The sequence below is a fragment of the Vanacampus margaritifer genome, chromosome 19, assembly GCF_051991255.1.
Source record: "Vanacampus margaritifer isolate UIUO_Vmar chromosome 19, RoL_Vmar_1.0, whole genome shotgun sequence".
NCBI classification, from domain to species: Eukaryota; Metazoa; Chordata; class Actinopteri; order Syngnathiformes; family Syngnathidae; genus Vanacampus; species Vanacampus margaritifer.
In genome coordinates, this window is record NC_135450.1 from 10,804,119 (window position 1) to 10,826,988 (window position 22,870).

Genomic DNA, 22,870 nt, shown 5'->3' on the forward strand with positions numbered 1-22,870 from the left:
TTCAATTTAGAAGTTACCGCTACTGTAATCATTTGTAAGAATTTCCGCATAATAATCGCCTAATTAGATTATGACTAACAGATATTTTCAAAATGTATTAATAGCATGTCTGACAGTGAATGATTAATGCTTAATGTGTTTTATTTATTTAGGAAAAACAACTACGTACTGTCATCAACTTTCTGCCATTACCTAAATCACTGAAATGCCACTTCAGATAGTTTCATAAGCATTTGACCCCCTACATGTCTTTATCAAATAAATTGATATTTGGTTTATTTATTTATTTTATGGTTTGTGGTTACAACACAGACCGTTCTCTGGGCTTTTTCAAGCTCATTGACCCTTACAGCTGCGCTTGATTTAAGGATGGATGGATGATTTTACACGGTGAATCTGAAAACCAGACAACAGGTCAGATTTGACCTCGAACAGTCGCAATGTACACAATATTTATGGCGCATGTACAAAATAATTACAGCATTTAAAAATATTTAAATCTGTGTATATTTTGGCTCACTTTAGGGAAAAGTGGTGCACATTCAGTGGTTGATATCGACTCAAAAAATAACCACGAATCAACAAATCCAATTTTAAAAAAGCGGAGCACGACTCCCCTTTTTGACTCGGAAGTGATACACTGAGAGATGCATCATGGGAAACGTTGTTTAATTGCAATTCAGGGTAATTTCGAACGTTTTTCCTTGTTTAAAAGTAGTATTTGCCAACTGAAAGCATCAAGAGGGACCGGTTATACATGCAACGGTTGGTATTTTGTCTCAAGCAGCAACCATAAATCCACAACAAGCAAACGCCGTTCTGTCAGCAAGTACTCCGCACCGCCGCAGTGTGGCGCCGCCATCTTCTGACAGCCCATCGACAAAGTCCAAAAAATCCGCTAGCTCCCTTCTCTCATATCTCGGCAGGGAGGCTCTCGGCGGCGGTCGGGTGACGACTGCATGCTGTCCTTCGGCGGACAACGAGCTGTGACGGTAGCGGCCATACGGGGAACAGTTCGCCTGAGAAGGACATATGTTCCACGGCTAAAAGTCGACGACTTATTGCAGCACCATGGGCGTGGAAGTCGAGACAATATCACCCGGTGATGGTGAGTTGCTGCCCGTAGGGGGTTTGGTAGCTCTCTTCCTCGGCCCCGAACGTATTATGTTATGGTTTAATTGTTTTAGTTTATTTGTATATGATATTATATTATATTGTATTTAATCGTATTAGGTAGGTTAAAATCTCAAATCATCTTACCCCATTGTGGTGAATGGAAATGCCATTAATCCGTTCAGGCCTGCCCCCCAATAAGCCAACAAAAAATAGTAATGTGTTTTTTTTTGTAAAATGGAACGCTACAATATTGTGCTTTATATAAACGTGCAGTAATAACAATTAAATAGAGTGGAATTAATTAATTTAAGCATTTTGATTTTATGCTACAATTCAATTTCTTGTGCTGCTCCTTCTAGTGTGTGTCTGAGGCCTACTCCCCCCGCTCCCTCCAGTGGAAAAAAACAACAACTTTTGCTCATTTAAATCATCTAAATTACTATTTGCTAAACCACTGCTTGTTGTGAAGTGAGTTGAGTAAAGTTCACTGCCGCTACACCCTGCTTGTGTCAAGTTTTTGCTTGCAAGTCAAAGCAAAATTTAGCTGGATCGGCTAAAGCTTCATTTTCTTAAATTCAAAAATAATTCTAAAAAAGACTGAATTATGTAGTGGCACAATATTATAGGCAAAGAGCTCTAAATCAGGACAGAAGTATTAGAAAAGTAACTAACATTGAAGTGTTAGTATTTCCGAATGGTTCGTAAGGTGAAGGTTTGTAAGCAGTAGTATTGTCATTAGCGGTGTGCAAAAGTTGAACTGTGATATGGTGGGGGAATACTGTAATATGAACTCTTCTGTATTTGTTTCCCCACAGGAAGCACATTTCCAAAGAAGGGTCAGACGTGTGTGGTTCATTACATAGGTGAGTGATCTTACAGTATGTTACCCTAGTACTGTTGTTTCATGTTATCCCACGCGTTCTCACATTGTCCTATTCTGTCCTACTACTGGTCTTATTTTTGCGTATGATGGGACCTTTTGTCCCATGGTCTTTCAATTCATCCTACTTTTTCTTACATTATCTATGGTACGTAACGTTGGCTCCTCCTTTTTGGTACTCAGAGAAATCACTGCCGAAGTACAGTTCAGTTGTATTTAACTTGTAAGTGCCGTATATTTTAATTGTTAATCATGAATTACTTGCATTGCTAACTATTTTTGAAAATAGTTGAACGCTTGAGGAAAAATGGGTCCAACTAGCCCAAAACTGTCCCACGCTGGCCTCAGTTGACCGTCCAGCATGTCTATGCTTCATGCTTTACGGGTCCTCTTTGTTGAAATTTTTGTTAGCTGCACCGCCGCGACATTGGGGGAAACACATTTGGGTTGGCACGTGCCTCGGGCGCTTGTTCGGCGCAGACAAGTAGGTCAGACAGAAAGTAAACAAAACAAAAAGCAATTCTCGTTCGCTATCAGCAACGTCTGCGGATCAGCAGGTTTTACGACGTGGCTATAAAAAAAAAAACGGCCTCAGACTGTGCGCTGCGGGCTTTGCCATAAACGCACTTGGATGGCTGCGTCGCGATACACAGTATGCGTAACTGTCAACTATAGTTTATCAGAGGTTATGTAGAAAGGAGAAACGGCAGCATTTGTGTTATTGCTTCTTTACTCCCAAACAAGGTGTCAATACCGCCCCCCCCCCCCAAATGTCCGCCTGCCGCCCTGCTGGCTAGATCTCTCCATTGGCGTGCGTCACTCACATCCTCCGCATTCTCTCACTCCTCCATGTCCTCCCCCATTTTGACTCATGAAATCATCACGCTGCCGGCTGCTGGCTCCCAATTCAGTCAGACAAAAACCCCACAGAGCGATAAACGCGTTATTGACTCTGCAAAAGGGAAATGGTGGCATGGAAACTATGGTCGGTATTTGGAAGTGTACCCCCCCCCCCCCCCCCAAGCAAGTTTCGCCGAGTAACGTCTAAATGGGTTGGCATGCCTATCATGGGTAGAGTGAAAGAAAGAAAAAGTCAGAGAGCCATAATGGAAAAGACAACAGGAAGTCAGCCATTTTGGATGGAAGCAGACATTTTAGGGTTTGAGTTGCAGATTCTTCAGGGGTCCTTTACTTTTGAACCTTGCGAAATTACAAGTCATTTTAGTTTTTGTTATTGAATGTGGGAGGAGCATGGCAACAAAGTTTGACAATTTTCCCTAAAAACGTGGAACTAATCAAATGATTTGGAAAATTCATCCCTCAAAGCCAATTTCCCTGAGCAACATGAAATTAGGTAGGCTTGTCCGTCATGAGTAGACCCACAAAAAAGTCATGCCTAAAAGGACACATCAAATTGGCTAATTTGGTTTCAAATGAACAATTTTGAGTCAATTTTGTCTTTTCCAAAGGCCCTTCAAAGACAAACTTCACGTCTTTGACTGCCAAAAACGTTAAATAACGTTTCGTAAAATCCTATGGAGGAGTGCCAAAGACGTTTTTTTCAAAACCGGTGAAACTAACCATTTTCTATTGTTGATTACTCAAAAACGGAATAAGGTAGAAACAAACTTTTTTTTTTCTGATGGAAGATGAGAGTCCAATCTTGTTTTGGCAGTATGTGTGTTTCCATAGTCCAAACACATAATTTTCTATGGACCTTGAAAGATCAGTCAAAATGCTTAAAATCGGCTGGCACCCACGGCATCCCTTTTCTGAAAACGTCTGGCAGTCAAAGAGTTAAAGGTTTTGTTCGATTGCTTAGCATGATGACAAAGTTTGATAACTCACCAATAGACTCTGAAAGTTGACTCAGTTGACCAGTTGGATTTAGTAAAATAAAACATGGTCGGCATGTCACGAGTAGACCCCAAAAAAAAGTCCTAAGAAACCATTCAAGCAAAAAGTCTGTTATTTCTGTTTGAAGCGGCCATCTTGGGGGTCATTTTGGCCATGTCCGTTGGGACTTCAAAAATGTCATTTGTCCTAGCGGTTTTGTCCAGTTGCTGCTAATTTATTTATTTTTTTAACTTTATTAATCAAAGAAACATTAATGAACAATTTAAGTAGTCTTTCACTAACGTCCATTGTTTTAGAAATAAATCATCGTCATCGTGTACACTCGGTTACTCCTAAATCTGAATCACCAATTCAAGACCGTCACAAAATTTGACTCGCCAATAAACTAATTAATTACAAACCAAGCCAGTTTCACTTAGCAACATGACATTTTTCACCATGTCTCAATTGATGGTTACCTGGTTACCACATTTAAACACATTTAACAGGACAGATGGAAAATGCTAATTTGTGAGGAATATTTGTCATTGTGTGTGGGCGGAGCAGCGTGTTGACGTTTGACAACGTGTCAGCTTCCATGCCGCCTCTCTGGCCTACTTTTTTTGTTTCATAAGAGCAAAGATTACGTTAAGATATGAGGAGGAAGTCTGGTAATAACAGTTAGCCGTAGATTTGGGACGCTAGGCGCTCCGAGGCTTCCTGCTGGCTAAATAGAAGCAAAGATAAAGAGGCTATTTGTTCCATCAAGTATTTTGTTGTTGCTTTCTTTCACTGTTAGCAAACGTCACATTCCGATCTCCTCGCTTCATCCCAACCTCAACGGGAACACTGGCCGCGGCTGTTTGTGATTCTCACTGTTTGTGCCGTTTTTTTTTCAAAGATTTCCATGTTCTTCATTCAAAGACGAGTGCAGGTCTCAGCAGGGCGTCAATGCGTTTGACTCACCAATTGTTTGCTCAGACGATGAGGTCAGGAATCGGGTTATGGATGTTGGGTAGTTTGTAGAGTTGTTTCATGACTCATTTCGGCTTGAAATATTGCAGAATATCATGAGTAATGCTAACAACGCTTGAAAAACCTTAACAAGCCGAGAGGCCTAGCTCTAGCTTGTCTCCCCTCCCACACACACATACACACACAACCAGAGCAGCAAAGGCAGCCATCTTGCTTTTTAAACCTTTACCCAGGAAGAAGTGCACACATCTTTTTTTCTTTTCTTTTTTTGAGAAAGAGCTCAATATTGTTCATTCGGTAATTTTACCGATTCAACATGTCATCATCATTGCTCTCTCTTTATTTTATTTTTATTTTATTTATTTTTTATTTTGTGCGTGTGCATGTGCGTGCGTGTGAGTGTGTACTCATTAGTTCAACTAAAACCTATTTTTAAAAATCCCATACCGTTCAACTAAACCGAATACTTCAGAATCCAGTTAGAGTCGTGAGGTAGTCAGGAGACCCGAGGAAGGATCAAATAAAAGAAAGGAAAGTTAAATCCAGCACTGACCAGACATCACCTACTACCCACTGGGTTACCAACCAGAGTCTTTTTACCAACCCCTTACCTTTGTCTGTGTGTGCCTTTTATTTGGAGCACTGTTCATGTTGTACCCGATTTGGCCACTTAGGGGCAGTGTGGTTCCACGCGGTCTAATACACTGTTAAGTTGTAGCCACATTAGAGAGTAGAAGGAAAAAATTACGATCAAGTCATTCCAATAAAAGTTGTTTTTTTTTGCAGTGTGGAGCCGTTCTTTTGAGTGATAAAAGTGCCGCGAGTTGCGCGCTAATTAGCATTAGCGAGTCAGACTGGAGTAGATCATTACAATTCCTTGCACATCTATAGATTGAAGCAAAAAATCATTGTCAATCAAATCATTTGAATCAGAAATCGCTCTTAATCGAAAATCGATTCTGAATCGAATCGCAGGCCCAAAAGTCGGAATCGAATCGAGAGACATTCAAAGATTCCCACCCCTAGTATATAGTCCTTCATCATCTAGCATTTGTTGCGTACAGACAAAAGGGCCTTCTTTACCAATCCGAATCCACCGCTCCCACGCACCTCCTCGGTGAGGGGCAGCAGGGGGGGTTAAACGTCCACTTAATGCCATCTTGAAGAGACAAAATTCGTACCAAGGTCTGATCTCATTTCTTTAACCTAGCCTAGGGAATAGGCAAGTTCGGTCCTAGAGAGCCGCAGTCCTGCATGTTTTCGGTGTCACCTGCCTCCAACCCAGGTGTTTCAAATTATCAGCTCATAATTATATGGTATCAAAAACCTTTGTCTAAGGGATGACATGTGATTTCGTCCTCCATGACGTGTCTCATGAGAAGCTGGGAAATGTGTTTCTTCGGAAGAAATGGCTGGATGAACCGTTTCAAGTGGCATCGCCAGGTTGCTTAATCCTCCTCCCACCCGCATAATTCCTTTGGGATTCGAACCACGCAGACACGCGCACACAGCGCAGACGCTCGCTTACATGGCGTGCAGCTGACCCTCCCGTGACTCGGGCGGGAGGCTGAGATTCCCAAATATGGCAAGCGAGAGGTCACGAGGCTGACATTTTTATTTTTTTTTTGAAAAGCCGCTCACGCTCGCACACGGGGTTTTGAGTTCAAGAGTGGAAGCAAATCTGTTATGATTCACTTACTGATTATAACGTTAGGTACACCTAGGAATTCAAAAGGGTAGAAAATGTACACTAAAAGTTAAGATGCAGAATTTTCCAAATTGAAAACATTCAAATGGGCATAATGATAATTTATGGGAATTAATTTAATTTTACCTTCACTTGAGTTTTGTGTAATTTAACTCTTTGACTGCCAGACGTTTTCAGAAAAGGGATGCCGTGGGTGCCAGCCGATTTAAGCATTTTGACTGATCTTTCAAGGTCCACAGAAAATTATGTGTTTGGACTATGGAAACACACATACTACCAAATGAAAGATCGGACTCTCATCTTTCATCAGAAAAAAAACGTTTGTTTCTACCTTATTCCGTTTTTCAGTAATCAACAATAGAAAATGGTTAGTTTCACCTCTGTTTTGAAACAAACGTCTTTTAACGTCTTTGGCACTCCTCCATAGGATTTTACTAAACGTTATTTAACGTTTTTGGCAGTCAAAGAGGTAATGTTTATCTCACAAATGTCACACAATAAATGTATTGTATATATTATGGTAACCGGCTTCATTACAATAGTCATCTTGACCGATTATAAATAAAGATCAAATGACAAAAACGGCATACGTGCGAGGAGCAGGCCGGGAGGATGCGATGATGTCATTCCTAAACGCGGACGTCATTCCTCACGATGTTGGCGCTCCCAACAGAGGGATGAGACCACTGGATTTTTTGCCTTTCCAAAATGAGGTTCAGTCAATAGTTGTGGAAAATATCAGAACACTCTCCCAGTGCAGAAATTGACATAAAATCCGGCATGAAACTAAAAAAGGAAAATATCATGTCAGCCATTTTGGTTTGGATTTTGGAAGTGCCGTTTATCTGGGCTTTTGGCTATTTTCACATTATATTATTTTATTGTCGGTGCCGACGGTTTTAACTGAGAAATTCTTATAAATGTGTCTGGTTTTGATGCACTGTTTAGTCCTAGTTTAGCAAATGTATTTTTTTTTATAGATTCCAATGATCTTGTGGGCTGCAGATTTCCCACCCTTGTTGGATAAAGTCCTCCCAGTCACCTAAAGCTTCTTGCAGACTGCAGTGCAGGCTCAGACATAAAGCCTGACATGCAGCTTTTCTCATCCACCCCTTTTAATGCAGAAGGGGGGGGGGGTTCACGCTGGCAGCGCCTCCAGACTGTTGGGGGGTTGGGGGGGGGGTGCCGAGACAGGATATGGCAGAGTAAAAATAACCCCGCCTCTGTTAGCTCTTAATCTTTTTTTTTTTTCTTCTTTCTTCTTTTTTGTGCCGACGCAGCCAAAGAGCTCGGAGTTTTCTCTCGAGAGTCGTAACTGGCGGCGTCAGGATCAGGGAGGGATGAGAACTAGCACCCCCACCCATGCTCCCGTAGCTGATAGCAGCAGAAATTGCAGTCATTTACGCGACATTGCGGGGAGTTACCTTGCAGAAGCAGCCGCCATAGGCGAGAAGTTTGCCAAAATAAAAATAAAACCGCCATTTTTAAAGACATCAAATAAATTATTTGAACACACCAAAACAAGCAAAAATGTATAGAAAATACATCATAATAATGGGCAACTCCCACATAGCTCAACTTCTTCTACCACATGACTCGAGCTAGTGTACCTAATAAATTGGCCTGAATGCAGCTGGCACACCCTCTTTTTATAACTTCAGCAGCTACAAGATCAGTCTGGAGATTTATTTAACACTGCCTAATGTTAGAAACCACCCTCAGGGCTTTTAAAAAAAAAAAAAAAAAAAAAGTGCCAGACGCCAACATTTTTGTCTGTCGCGGGATTTATGACATCTGCTGCAAACACATCACCAGGGGGGGCCCCAAAAGATTTGCCACTTTTGTCAATGGAAATCTTTTTTTTTTTTTTTTTTACTAAATCTTTAAATCGGCCAGCTGCGATACTGTGATAAGTTGTCGATTTGCCTATTAAAATTATAGTATTGATATAGCATCGTTAAATATAGACATTGGCAAATAGCGTTCCCGTGCTATAACGCTGCTTCACTTTTTGCAGCCTCGCAATATCGCGTTTTTTGTGTGCCATTTTGCATGCATTTTTATTTTACTGTAATGTATCTATTTTATAAAATTCATGAAGGTTTGAACATTGAGAAATGTGAGAAAATGTAAATACCTCGATGAGTAAAGTGTATAAATTGTGTGTTTTTTTTTTAGAGCCTTGAAACATTTATAATAAATGTAAAACATAAAGCTAACTACTTCATGGATTTCATTTATTGCGGGCATTTTTTGGAACCAAAACCCAGCGGGAAACGAGGGAACACTGTACTGTTATTTACCACGATGCAGTATCAATACACCAGCATCAAATATCAATTTAATGACGATTTGGTTGTTTTTAGCGTAATGTGCTAGTTTTTTTTTTCTGCATTCGGATTAGGTCAAATTTATGAGAAAATTTCATCTTTCTTGCATTTTTGTTTTTGATTGCGCTGTCAGTGACGCGTGATTTTCTTCCACTCTATGGATCGTGGCACAATCACTGTACGCCGATACCACTGGGCCAATAGGACGCGCCGTGGCAGGTGTTGGCCCTCCACGGCTTGCACTTGACGACTTCCTTGTTTGGAACCGATCCCGAGCCTTGCAGAGATCGGGCAAGCCTTGTGTGATTCTTAGAAATGCCCGGAGATGCTAAATTTAGATGGCTGGTGAAAGCGGAGAGGCGGTGCAGTTGTGGCGTTAAAGCGTGACGTTCACGAAACGTCTTTAGACGTCCGACGATTCACACTTGCCGAGTGAACACAGGCTGACATAAATTAAAGGGCCGTTACCGGAAGAGTATCGCATTGCGGCGCCGAATCATTTTAACCCGCACCAAGCGTTTAGTCGACGACTATGGGAGCACTTTGAGACCCGGTTTATTTTCTTGTTTTAGAACAGCGGCGCTAAGAAATAGCTTAAGATTGTTGTTTCCCGTGTGTTAACTCATTCACTGCCATTGACGGCTATAGACGTCAAAAATTCATCTGAACTATTTCTATTAGTTTCACATATTTTTCCCACTTTTGTTAGCAAGAGTATGAAAACCTAGGAAAAAAATATTGTACATTTAGAACAGAACAAATTTGTGATTAATCGTGAGTTAACTATTAAAGTCATGCGATTAATTACAATTAAAAATTGTAATCGCCTGCCCCCCCCCCTAATTTTTAACAATCTTTTCTTAAAAAAAAAAATATATATTAAAAAAAAATTCTAGGTTTTCATACTCTTAACAAAAATGAAGAAAAAAAAAAGTTAAACTAATAGAAATAGTTCAAATGAATTTTTGACGTTTATAGGCATCAATGGCAGTGAATGAGTTAAGTATAAAGCTGGTTTAAAAAAAAAGAACACGGTCATGGAGTTTCACCTAACATGAGTGGGTCTGTGATACACAAGGGCTCATTGTGTTGTATTTACAGCTTTATTAAACTAACAGTTGGAATCAGTGGTTGCGATTTTAGAAACGATACATATTTGAACACAAACCGTTAGCCTCAATGAAAAATATTACAGCATCGTACTGAGTCACTTGCAGTAGTAGAAGTACTATTTTCCTTTGTCTGCATGACTGTAGTCAGTGTTTCCCACACCATGTTAATACTTGGGCGGGCCACCCAAGTAAACTGGCTACCATCCAAGTAGATTTCAAGAAAATTTAATAAAAATATATTTAAAAAAGCAAAAATGTGTCGCGACCAGATATACCGCATGTAACATTAGTTCGCTGTCACTCACTTGTGGATCATGAGGTTAGAGGAGACGCAAGTAGCGGGACCGGGAACGCCAACCCCCCAAGCCCAAAAAATGCTCTGATTCTGCTATGTCTATTTGTCTGGGTTGCAGTGGTTTTTTTTGTTCTCCCTCGACACAATGACGAGCGACGGCCTAGTTGTTAACATTAAAAATAATCCAATAAACCAGGCCACCGCTTCCTGATTCATAGTCAGCCTTTGTGCGTTTGGGAGAACTGAAAACGACCCAAGATCCTGATAAGACAAACCCCCCCACCCCCACTCGCTGGAACGCATCAGATTTTCAAACTAAAGCCCATCCAAAAAGTGATGATTTGATCTTTTTTTTTTTTTTAACAGGTATGCTGCAGAACGGCAAAAAGTTCGACTCGTCCCGAGACAGAAACAAGCCCTTCAAATTCAAGATTGGACGCAACGAGGTGATCAAAGGCTGGGAAGAAGGCGTGGCTCAGGTCAGAAAAACAAGAACCTTCCTCGTAAACACTCTCCTTGCACTTGTCACTCTAAATGGAATGGAATAGACGGGTTTTATATCACGTTATAGGGGTGATTACCTATTGTCAATCAAAACAAGCTCTGATTTCTAGCACAACTGAGAGAAAAACAGCATTGTGCTCTTTAATAATTAACAGTAGAGAGAATTTCATTGAATTTGATACAGCTGACTTTAGTCTTAGGTTGCGCAGCAGCGCCCTCTGCTGCACAAGTAAGAAGAAGGCAGTTTTTAGTCAAGGAAACTGTTGGGACTTTTAAAAGAATCCAGGAATTTACTCGATTGAAAGTCAGTCCTTAAAAAGGAACTTCAATATAATTTTGAGAAAAAAAACTCGCAGAGCGAGATTTCATAAAGTGAAAAATTTACGGAAAATTCATTTGCGACTTACTACTGGTAGTTACAATTACTGGTTACATGATGTAATGTCATGCCTTAACCTACTTTTTGCAGAATTATAACGTAAATATGATGACAAAACAATACTTGGACTGATGACAAAAATCATCCTAATAGGCTCTTTTCCCATTGAACTGTTATAAAACATACAACAATTGTATTAATAACAATACAATAAACTATAAAATTATGGTAATTGATTAATCAAATATTCTAATAGATAAAATGCAACGATTAGAAATGTCCATAACTTAAAATAAATTAAGACAAGCAATTGATAAAATGTTAAAAAAAATTGAAAATATTTAGACAAAACTCATGACGTAAAAACTAATGCAAATAAAAGTAAAATGATAAGGGAATAATGATTAAAAAATGGTTCATAAAATGATTTAAAAATATATATATATATATATAAACACAATTTAAATGTAATGGTTAAGTATAATTAAGAATACAAAAAAAAAAAGATCAAATAGTCCTTGATATGTTTTCCCAATATTCCCATTTACTTGCATGTAAAATGAATTTAGAATTTGAGATTGTTAATAATCAATCAGGGGTGCCGCTACAATGATTGACATGTACAGCAGACATTTTTGTGACGGGGTCAACAACAACAAAAAAACACTCAATGATTGGACAGTCAGACCGTTCATTAACGCGGTACATGAACAGAAACAAAACGTGGGTTGAACCGGACCAACACATGCTGCTAACTGACAATTTAAAAATACACTTTTTCTCAATTATATTTCAAGTCTTGATAACTGCTTGTGTTCTGTGATAAAAGTTGTACATGTGTATTTTGCTAATGAATCAATACATGCTGTCCTCCAGATGAGCCTGGGCCAGAGGGTGAAGCTCACCTGCACGCCGGACGTCGCCTACGGCCTCACAGGCCACCCCGGCGTCATCCCTCCCAATGCCACGCTTGTTTTCGACGTGGAGCTCCTCAAACTGGAGTGAAATATTTGTGCAGGTCCCAGTTGATGCGCTGACTCCCTTCCCACCGCCATCCCTCTCTTGTTTCATTTACTATTTAAATGCATCTAAAGTCATACCATATTGCAATCAAAACACTCACTGCCTTACAGTATTAGCAACAGAGCATAAGCACATTACAAAAGTTCCTGCATCTTGACTGGGTATTTTCTATATAAACATAACGCTTACTGACATAACTACTGACCTGACTGCAACGCCACTTTAATCAGGGTTTGTCCTGCTGAATGCTCCCGAAAATGTTGCCATGCTAACTATGTATTTGTAATCCCCCCCAATAAAAAGGCTTTACTGCACGTGTGTTTTCTCTAGTTGACCTGGTCTGATGGCGTACAGAACTGTTGCTGCTTACAATTTTGTTGACCAACTCTGGAATAAAAATGGCATGTTAACTACAAGGTGTCCTGTGTTTTTTACTTGAGACAAATATATTACAATATTTTCATACTATCATACTTATAGTTCAAATGCAATTCATCAAATATTTATTTTATATTTTATCCACATTTGGCTCGAAATTATTGACAACGCACGACCCTTAAAAGGTCTAAAATTATAAATTCACATAATCGTTTGTTTACGAACACTTTACTATACCTCACCAATATGGCCGCCGGAGAGGAAGACGCTGACTATTTACTTCCGGTTTTCTAGGTCAGAGTTCATGGACTCGCCGTCTTTTCCAATTGGCTAACGGCTAATGTTATGAAAGTCCATTGGATGGACGCACGCACGCCTTTTGCCAACCTTTAAAGACCACAAGAAGAGTAAACAAGGTCAGAAAAATATTAAAATATACACAACGGTAGCGCATTAAGATGAATGTCACGAACAAATGCTGTATTTCGTAGACAAAAATTGTCAAAAATATAATTTCTCTACCGTTAGCTACGAGTAGCTACGTAGCTGCTGCACCTAGCTTAACTTTTTTTTCTAACTTAAAGTTAACATCGTCTCAATTTGTCATTAATGGACATGATTACCTTCATATCCAGGATAATGTTTACGCTTTCATGTAGCTTACTATGGTCTCTATGATGTAGTGTAACGTTTTAAACTACATTTGAGCTTACAATGCTAATATGTCGTTTATACTCCATTATTATTTATATTGTATCGAATCATCGATTAATGTAGTAGTTCTCAATTGTTGGCGAACCGCATTGTGATTGTGACTGTCCCATTGCTTATAGAAGTCAAGAACTATAAGGAAAATATATTGTTCAAAAACAGACCATCACATGCTTTAGCGTCCGAAGAGAAACTGAGGCTGAATATCGGTGCGTGTCTCTTTTGGTAATTGGATATTACGTTTGAAAACAGATATTAAAATAGAAAAACGACTCCTTTACTAATTTCGTTAAATTCGTTTTAAAATGGAAACACCAAATTTGATATTCGGCTTGGTTTTCTCGTTTGGCTTTCTGGGACGGGTAAGGAAATGTCCAATAGCAGTTTGAGTTTCCATTTTTTTATTTCAGAAACGAAAATAGGATAAAGCAGGAGACACAAATCGAAAAACGGCCCGTATATTTGTTGCTGGGTTACCGGAAGTTGTCACCGCGACAATTTCTCTTACTGGCCAGGAGATGGCGATAGCGTGGCGTCCGAATATTATAATAAAAAGGCTTTTTTTTTTGCCCATTTTCTGACAAGCTGAAAACTAAAACCCTGCTGCGATTAAAACCCCGAGAATGCAGTCATTGCCTAGTGATAGTCGAGAATACGTCGGAAATGTTTCCCAAATATGTAGTTTGTACCCCCAAAAAAGACAAACAAACAAACCAATATGCTATCCTTTCATGTCTGCTTTACCTCCTTCAGGTCATCCATGTGCGCGTGAGGCCAGGGGAAGCATGCTGACGGCACACAGAGCGTGCGTCGCCGCCCGGCTCTTGGCCCGGGTGCCCCTCCACACCTGCGGGATCCATACCTCTGTCCCACGGCGGGACGAGGTGGAGCTGCACCCCCAGTGGGCCGCCCTGGCCAAGAAGCAGCTGAAGGGGAAGAACCCGGAGGACCTGATATGGCACACGCCTGAAGGCATCGACATCAAGCCGGTGTACACCAAGGCAGACTCAGACGCGAGTGCCGACGAATTACCAGGGGTGTTTCCCTACACTAGGGGGCCCTATCCCACCATGTACACCAGCAGACCTTGGACCATCAGGCAGTATGCGGGATTCAGCACTGTGGAGGAGAGTAACAAGTTTTACAAGGATAACATCAAAGGTAGGGCTAACCGGCACCAATGCCAAACTTTGTGACGTTATGACATTAGCTCTTTTAAAATTGGCAGATTTTTTTCCCAATGTTTTTTTTTCAACACATTGACATTCAAGCATTCGTCCGGATCTCAAAATGTCCATTTTCATGTTTTCGTTGGTAAATCTCAGCGGGGCAACAGGGCCTCTCGGTGGCCTTCGATCTCCCCACGCACCGCGGCTACGACTCGGACAACCCTCGGGTGCACGGTGACGTGGGCATGGCGGGCGTGGCCATCGACACGGTAGAGGACATGAAGATGCTCTTCGACGGCATCCCGCTGGAGAAGATGTCCGTATCCATGACCATGAACGGGGCTGTCATCCCCGTGCTGGCCATGTTCATCGTGACGGGCGAGGAGCAGGGCGTCTCCAAAGCCAAGCTCACCGGAACCATCCAGAACGACATTTTGAAGGAGTTCATGGTGCGGAATACCTACATCTTTCCGCCGGAACCTTCCATGCACGCCATCGCAGACATCTTCGCGTACACCTCCCAGGTAAGTACAGTCAACCCTTGTGTATTACGGGGAATGTGCTTCACACCCGCCCGCAGAACAAAAGTCATCAAATGTTTTTTTTGCTAAAAGTAAGGCCTTAAATGTCATTAAGAAGCATTAAATACGATGTCGAGAGACATAAAAAATGTAAATACAATTATAATTAATACAATTACATTATACATTACATTACAATACAATTATTATTAATTGCACCTATTTGTGGCTACTGGTGACTAGTTGTAATTTATAATGAACAAAATGGCCTACAGTCCACGAGTTGCTTCATGTTCCAAATACCTTACTCTGAATTTGCAAAGAAAAATGTATTGTTCCTGTTACCATCGTCCAACATGAATCACTAATGCCACATAGAGGCAGAAAATTACCTGAACACAAATCAACTCAATGTTTCACACTCCTTTTAACTGTAACTGTTTACTGTAACTTAATGAATGACTTGCTATAAAATTACTGTATCAATTAACTATAAAAATACAACCACATTTGTATTTGGTAATTATATTTGTCCACTTTTATGTTAATTAACAAAAACTTGAAAATATATTTTATTGTACATCATATATTGTGCGAATAATTTACGATTAATCACAAGTTAACTATAGGAATCATGCGATTAATTATGGCAATTTTTTTTAATGGACTGACAGCCCTAATTTATATGTGTGCAGTACGATGTGGGCATTAAATAAATTTTAAGTTAAAAAAAAACGGCATTAAAAAGTATTACATAAATTTGATGTTACATGCAGAAACCTTGGTAATGTTTAAACTGCATCATGTTTTGCATTTTCCTAGCACATGGCCAAGTTCAACTCCATCTCTATCAGCGGCTACCATCTTCAGGAGGCGGGGGCCGATGCCATCTTGGAAGTAGCCTACACCATCGCCAATGGGCTGGAGTACTGCCGCACCGGACTCAAAGCCGGCTTGACCATTGACGAGTTTGCGCCTAGGTAAAATAATGCCACGTTTAAAATTCTGGGTTTGGAATTTGTTTTCCATTACCGGCAGTTCTCCCCTCGCCCCGCAGCTGCAGTGGTACGTACACTCGTAATTGCTTTCATCTCAAAGTTCTCCACCATTCGGTATCTGCAATAATGAACGGCTCATCGAAATGAAGGTTAGGTGCTCCCGAGGCTGCGGCAGAAGCAGTCTATTCACAGATGTTATGTCCAGTGAAAGGCTGTCTCACCAAAGCAATTATCGCCTTTCGACAAGCCATCCGAGTGAAAATTGCCGTTCACAATGTCTCACAATAGACAACTTGTCCTCAATAGACTTTACTTGAAAGACTTTTTCTTTTCTTTTTTTCCCAAGATTTGCAGCAGGGACAGTGAAATTTGTTCCTGTCAGGGGCCATTTCATTTTTTAAGGCCCTCAATTAACCTCTTTTTTTTTTTTTTTTTTTAAATAACAGTTTTGCAATTTCAAGAAAGTATCATCATTTTATTTCAACGTTAAACATCTTATTTTAGATGCATTTAACATGAACTGTGAACATAAACAAGTGTAATGTAATTTTTAACTTTTTAAAAAATTTAAAATATTTGATCTTTACTTTAAATGTAATTCTGTTTCCCATTTTAATTTAAATGTTTAATAACATAAAATGTTACATACAAATTTAAATTTAAACCTAAGTCATTTGATTTTGAAATATAATTTTATTTCTACTTCTTTTTAACACAAATAGAATTGCAACTTTAATTTAAAGTTTAGTCTAATTCCAATTTGAATGTAAAGCAATTGTAAATACTTCCTTTTTCATTATATTTTAATTAAAAATTTCACACAAGTTATACAATATCTATTTTTTAAAATTATTTTATTTAATGATGTTTTATTTCATTACAGCTGTAATTTAGTATTTAATTTAATATTTGGTTTAAAATGTAATATAAATGTAAATATATCATTTTATTTTTTTAATCTTATTTATTGCAATATTTTAACTTCAGTGTTGTATAAAATGGCATCTGAAATTTACGTTTTCATTTGAAAAGCTTATTTTATTTGTTCCATTTAACGTGTATGTCACATATGATATAAGTATGTATGTAGGGATGGGCGAGTGCCGTTGCCAGGTATGCATATCGGGCCGATATCAGCCTCATTTCAAAGTATCGGGTACTAGTGAAGGCTGTCGATACTAACCACCGATACTTAAATATATTCCCAATTATTTGTCATTCTATTAATTAAATCTTATATTTTAAAAGTGCTAGTGGTATCGGTCCTCAGTATCGGGTAGTACTTGAGCGTGAATACAAGTACTTGAATGTATGTATGTGTACATCGGCAGATTATCGTTCTTCTGGGGTATCGGCATGAACTTCTACATGGAGATCGCCAAGCTGCGGGCAGCCAGGAAGCTGTGGTCCACGTTACTTCGGGAAAAATTCCAGCCGCAAAACGCCAAGTCCCTCCTCCTGCGCACTCACTGCCAAACATCCGGTTGGTCTCTCACAGAGCAAGTAAGTGGCTTGCGACCATTCACCATCAGTGTTGCAACCCTAATCGGCATTCAGGCCGCGCCTAATCAAAGCACCGCCCCCAGGACCCGTACAACAACGTGGTCCGCACGGTGATCGAGGCCATGGCGGCCGTGTTCGGAGGCACGCAGTCGCTCCACACCAACTCCTTCGACGAGGCCCTGGGGCTGCCCACCGTCAAGAGCGCCCGCATCGCCCGCAACACGCAGATCATCATCCAGGAGGAGTCGGGCATCCCCAAGGTGGCCGACCCGTGGGGGGGCTCGCACATGATGGAGTCGCTCACCGACGATCTCTACAACACGGCCTTGAAGGTGCGTCAGTACAGACAGATCATCGTATTGTAATGTTGGATCATTCCATTTCAAATTATTTCAAGAGAAAGAAGTGATTTAAATGTTGAATTCAAATTCAATTACAATCATGGTACGATCACTGTAAATGAATGAATATCTAATTTAGTAGCAGCTCAATTTTTGATATAAGTTTACCAAATTATGCCGGCAATTTTTTTAATTTTTTTCCATTTAATATTCTATTTTTCAACTTCAACTCATTTTAAACCCTTTTTTACTTAGTTTAATCTGCATTGGAGCCCTGCATGTGTTCTCTCTATTTTTTTTTTAATACATGGAAACACCTGCTTATTCACGTTTTTTTCTTCTTCACCCATTCACGTTTTTAATTTAACCTGATCCCCTACTTGTTAGCAGAAAGACCCACTTATTTATGTTTTTTCCCCAAAATGTTTATTTTTACATGGCAATTATAAGGATATGTCAATTATTTGAGTATTTTTGAGGGTCCCCTGTATTTTATTTTTACTTTTAATTAAATTGTTATTTATACAAAAACTTCCAATTTCAAGTTTAAATTAAACTTTAAGAAAACTACAATTTGTTTGTACTTTAGTTCAAACGGTGGCATAAAGATGAATTTAATTAAAGCTTGAATTTGAATTTATACTCTATTCTTCTTGAAGTGCAACTTTAATATAATTTCAGTTTCAACTTTTATTTAATCTTTACTATTATTTAAACTTCCAATCTTAGTTCAACTTTAATTTTAGACATTTTAAAAAAATATGTTCTATGCAGCCCTACTATTCTGATTATGGTATTCTGGTTAATATTGCATTAATGGCATATGAGTTAAGCAGCAAAATCCAGCAGTTTTATTAATGTCAGAAGGCGGCCATTTTGTCACTTGCTGCCGACAGAAGATGACATCACAGTTGCTAAGGTAACAACCAATCACAGCTCATCTTCAACAAAGAGGTGATTGGCTGTTGCCTTAGCCCTGAGCAACTGTGATGTCATCTTCAGTCAACAGCAAGTGGCAAAATGGCCGCCCCCTGAGATAGATTAATAAAAAAAAGACTGGATTTTGCTGCATAACTCCTAATGTAATATTAATCAGAATGTCATGTTTAGACTCGTGAGGTCACATTGAACATGTTATTGTCAGGAAATGTTTATGGTTGACTTCCCCTTTAAGTGGAATTTCAATTGACGTTACCTTCTCTCCAATGACTGAGTTGAGACGGCCCATATGACATTGCTTCTTGTTTCATCTTTCATCCTGCCTGCAGTTCATCCAGGAGATCGAGGAAATGGGCGGGATGGCCCGAGCGGTGGCCGAGGGCATCCCCAAGCTCCGCATCGAGGAATGCGCAGCGCGCAGACAGGCCCGCATCGACTCAAGTACGCCAGCGCTTGCGTAATCATAATCTTTCCACGCGTTCCTATATTCAAGCCTCCATCTTTTCAACTGAGGACATTCGTAAATTCCCACTTCCTTCTCCAGGGTCGGAGGTCATCGTCGGGGTGAACAAGTACCGCCTGGAGAAGGAGGAAACGGTGGAGGTGCTGGCTATTGATAACACCCTGGTACGACAGAAACAGATTGAAAAGTTGAAGAAGGTAAGAAAAATGTTAAATACATTTTTGATGTTAATTGTTTAAAATAAATAATAACTTCAGGACCTGTCAAGGAGCACAAAGACACTTATCTAAGTATTTTTGGGTTTAAAATTGATGAAAAAAAAAATAATGACACAAAATAAGACACATTATTCAAATATATATTTTTTTTTAAACATGATGGTAACATAATTTTAACATTCTTTACCTTCATAGCAGTATCAAAATAAGCTAAAATATTATTTTAAAACATTGTCATTACAATAAATAAAATACAAACAATTTACATAAAAATGCAATCATCAAGTAATTCTAAATAATAAATACAAATAATTAGAATAAAATTAATATATACATATATTATTTATCAATAAATTATAATGATGAAGCAAAATTCAACAAAGTTTCTCCCGCGTCTTTGTCGAAGTGCAATTTTGAACCAACACACAGAAACATGTATAGGACGATGTTAGAGATGAAATGCCATTTACGTGACAGGTGCGGGAGAGTCGCGACTCAGACGCCGCCCACAAATGTCTGGCCGCCATCGAGGAGTGCGCCCGCACCCGAGAGGGAAACCTGCTGGCTTTGGCTGTGGAGGCGGCACGTGCCAGGTTTGTACTTAGTTTAAAAAAATATTTTTGGTTGGGGGGTTGGCTGGGGAACCAAGTTTTGTTTTTGTGGAAAGACACTTACTGTAGTTAAGTACTTTTTTTTTTTTTGTCCATTGCAACCGAAAAGGGCGTTTGTTATTAATGAATTTTCGCTATTCGCAGGTCGGCCTGGTCCGTGTTGATTTTTTTCCCCCCCTCGCTGATTGCAGATGTTCTGTGGGCGAGATCACGGACGCAATGAAGAAAGTGTTTGGCGAGCACAAGGCCAGCAGCCGCATGGTGAGCGGAGCGTACCGCAGCGAGTACGGCGAGCATCAAGAAATCACCTTGGCCCTCAACAGGTACTGCATACGAACCAGCAGAACGATTATAGTTACGTATGTCCCTTTTATCGCAGGGTATGTTTTTCAGCACAAAAGCAGTGACAAATTGTCAGGATTCACTATGCATTTAACTCATTCACTGCCATTGACGGCTTTAGACGTCAAAAATACATTTGAACTAGTTCTATTAGTTTAACATTTTTTCCTACTTTTGTTAACAAGAGTATGAAAACCGGGGGGGGGGGGGGGTGGTTATTGTACATTTAGAACAGATATAAAATTTGTGATTAATCGTGAGTTAACTAGTGAAGTCATGCGATTAATTATGATTAAAAATGGTAATCGCCAGACGCCCCTAATTTTTGATAATCTTTTCTTTAAAAGAAAAAATAAAGATGATTTAAAATAAAATTATTATTATTATTATTATATTTTTTTTTAAAGAAAAGATTATTAAAAATTAGGGGCATCAGGCAATTAAAATTTGTAATCGTAATTAATCACTTAATTAATCGACTTCACTAGTTAACTCACGATTAATCACAAATTTTATATCTGTTTTAAATGTACAAAAAAAATTCTAGGTTTTCATACTCTTGTTAAAATGTTGAAAATTGAAAAAAAAAGGTTAAACTAATAGAAATAGTTCAAATGAATTTTTGACGTCTATAGCTGTCAATGACAGTAAATTAAAGTTAGTTAGTTAGTTAAACAGCAAAATGGTAAACCAAACCATGTAATTTTGATTAACAAAAGTCCGCTGGCTCAATGCTAACATATAATGTGAAACATCATGGATGGGTTAATGGAAATTAGCATAGATGTTGCAGTAGTTACTTTAGCACCAACACAAACAAACGAAACAAGAATACTCACAGGCATGTATTCATTCTTCACACAATAATGTTGATTCCCAAAATAATAATCACAGAGTGGCAGAATTTAAGAACCAGGAAGGGCGGAACCCTCGTCTCCTGGTGGCCAAGATGGGCCAGGATGGCCACGACCGAGGAGCCAAAGTGATCGCCACCGGGTTCGCCGACCTGGGCTTTGATGTGGACATCGGGCCGCTCTTTCAGGTTTGGGCAATTTTTCTCCTCCTCAAAACAAATCTGTTTGGATGACACAGAGCTAGTATGGATTCATACAAAATAGAGGACAATAATCTAAAAAGAAAAATGATGCAACAAAAAAAAAAGAAAAAATAATGCATTAGAGAAGAAAATTATAAAACAATTCCAAAATAATACAGAGATATTAGACAAAAATACAAACACTTCTGAAGGATGTTAGAAAATACAAATACATGACAAAAATATAAAAGAAAAAAAATATCACAAAAGTTGGACAACTTCTTGTAATCAAACTCAACAAAAATATTCAATACCATTTTTTTCTTTAAAAAAAAATTGATCATTATCTTTGTTTCATTTTGTAATGGATTAATATGCACAAGACAAAATAGCCCAAAATTGGGCAATTCTTGACAATTTTAAAAGAGCTAATCAGCCAATTAATGTAGTTACCAAATAGCGTGTGACTGACGACTGTACTTATCGCTTGTTGTTGTGGTGGTTGGTGTCCGCTGTCCACCAGACGCCCGCAGAGGTGGCCCAGCAGGCGGTGGACGCCGACGTCCACTGCGTGGGCGTCAGTACGCTGGCCGCCGGCCACAAGACTCTCGTGCCCGAGCTTGTCAAGGAGCTCCGCAAGATGGGGCGACCCGACATCCTGGTCATCTGCGGGGGCGTCATCCCGCCACAGGTAATGACCGGCTTCGAAAATGAACTGGAGCCATGTCGGAAACGCTTGCTTATGTAAAGTTGATATAAAAAAATAATTTCCTTTAAAATTGTGCATATTTAAAATGTACGTTTAATTAGTTTTATCATGATTATATCTGTCATCTGAAATAGAATGATACTTAATTCAAGTTAAACCATATTATGCATTTGAAATAAAGAAGTGAAAATGAAATATAGTTGGAATAAGAATTGAATTAAAATAGAAGTTTAGACTAAATTAATAACATAATGACCATGTAAAACAGAAAATTTAAGAGGAACTGCTATTAAAAAAAAAGGCACCCTGTTTGAACGCAGGATTACGACTTCCTGTACCAGAGCGGCGTGAGCGCCATCTTTGGGCCGGGCACCAGGATCCCGCAGGCCGCTGTGGACGTGGTGGACAACATCCATAAGAGCCTCGAGAACATCCGACAGGCCATGTAAAGGCCAATCTTTACTTTAGAAAGGAAATGTGTCTCGCTTGCCATCATCATGACTTTCTTACTCAAGGATGAATGTTTTCCACTCTCAAATGGTGATGATGATAATAATAATGACTAGAATCATTATGTTTTGTTTGTCATTTGCCTTACCAAGCTTCTCTGATAGCATTGTGGATCATTAATATTTGTATATCGTGTACATTTTTGGGGGATTAAACACCACACAAGCATGAGCCGTTTTAACTGGACCGCTTCAGCTCAGTGAATAGCAAATGTATTATATATGTACACTTTGTACACAAACACAATCTATCAATCTATCAAT

At 39.3% G+C, this 22,870-nt stretch overlaps 2 protein-coding genes across 2 annotated transcripts; both read left to right on the plus strand.

The window, feature by feature from the left end:
• Nucleotides 1–663: 663 nt before the first annotated feature.
• fkbp1b (FKBP prolyl isomerase 1B) lies at nucleotides 664–12,574 on the plus strand. The gene is made up of 4 exons (XM_077552680.1): nucleotides 664–1,108; nucleotides 1,932–1,979; nucleotides 10,619–10,731; nucleotides 12,012–12,574. Exons 1-4 carry the CDS (start codon nucleotides 1,072–1,074, stop codon nucleotides 12,138–12,140), a joined length of 327 nt encoding a protein of 108 aa, XP_077408806.1. The 5' UTR covers nucleotides 664–1,071; the 3' UTR covers nucleotides 12,141–12,574.
• A 279-nt stretch (nucleotides 12,575–12,853) lies between these two features.
• On the plus strand, nucleotides 12,854–22,778 carry mmut (methylmalonyl CoA mutase). Its single transcript, XM_077552378.1, has 13 exons — nucleotides 12,854–12,952; nucleotides 14,001–14,408; nucleotides 14,573–14,940; nucleotides 15,760–15,917; nucleotides 17,267–17,438; nucleotides 17,522–17,770; nucleotides 19,048–19,159; nucleotides 19,263–19,378; nucleotides 19,877–19,992; nucleotides 20,202–20,333; nucleotides 21,247–21,394; nucleotides 21,912–22,079; nucleotides 22,418–22,778. The coding sequence occupies exons 2-13, from the start codon at nucleotides 14,033–14,035 to the stop codon at nucleotides 22,544–22,546; spliced, it is 2,244 nt and encodes a 747-aa protein (XP_077408504.1). The 5' UTR covers nucleotides 12,854–12,952; nucleotides 14,001–14,032; the 3' UTR covers nucleotides 22,547–22,778.
• Nucleotides 22,779–22,870: the final 92 nt, after the last annotated feature.

Excerpts from the sequence above, each read along its gene's own strand:
- fkbp1b (XM_077552680.1), top strand. The coding sequence starts at position 1,072 with ATGGGCGTGGAAGTCGAGACAATATCACCCGGTGATG. Across the intron at positions 1,109-1,931 it reads GACAATATCACCCGGTGATG|GAAGCACATTTCCAAAGAAG; the intron begins GTGAGTTGCTGC and ends GTTTCCCCACAG. Across the intron at positions 10,732-12,011 it reads GGGAAGAAGGCGTGGCTCAG|ATGAGCCTGGGCCAGAGGGT; the intron begins GTCAGAAAAACA and ends GCTGTCCTCCAG.
- mmut (XM_077552378.1), top strand. The coding sequence starts at position 14,033 with ATGCTGACGGCACACAGAGCGTGCGTCGCCGCCCGGCTCTTGGCCCGG. Across the intron at positions 14,409-14,572 it reads TTACAAGGATAACATCAAAG|CGGGGCAACAGGGCCTCTCG; the intron begins GTAGGGCTAACC and ends GGTAAATCTCAG. Across the intron at positions 22,080-22,417 it reads GGGGCGTCATCCCGCCACAG|GATTACGACTTCCTGTACCA; the intron begins GTAATGACCGGC and ends GTTTGAACGCAG.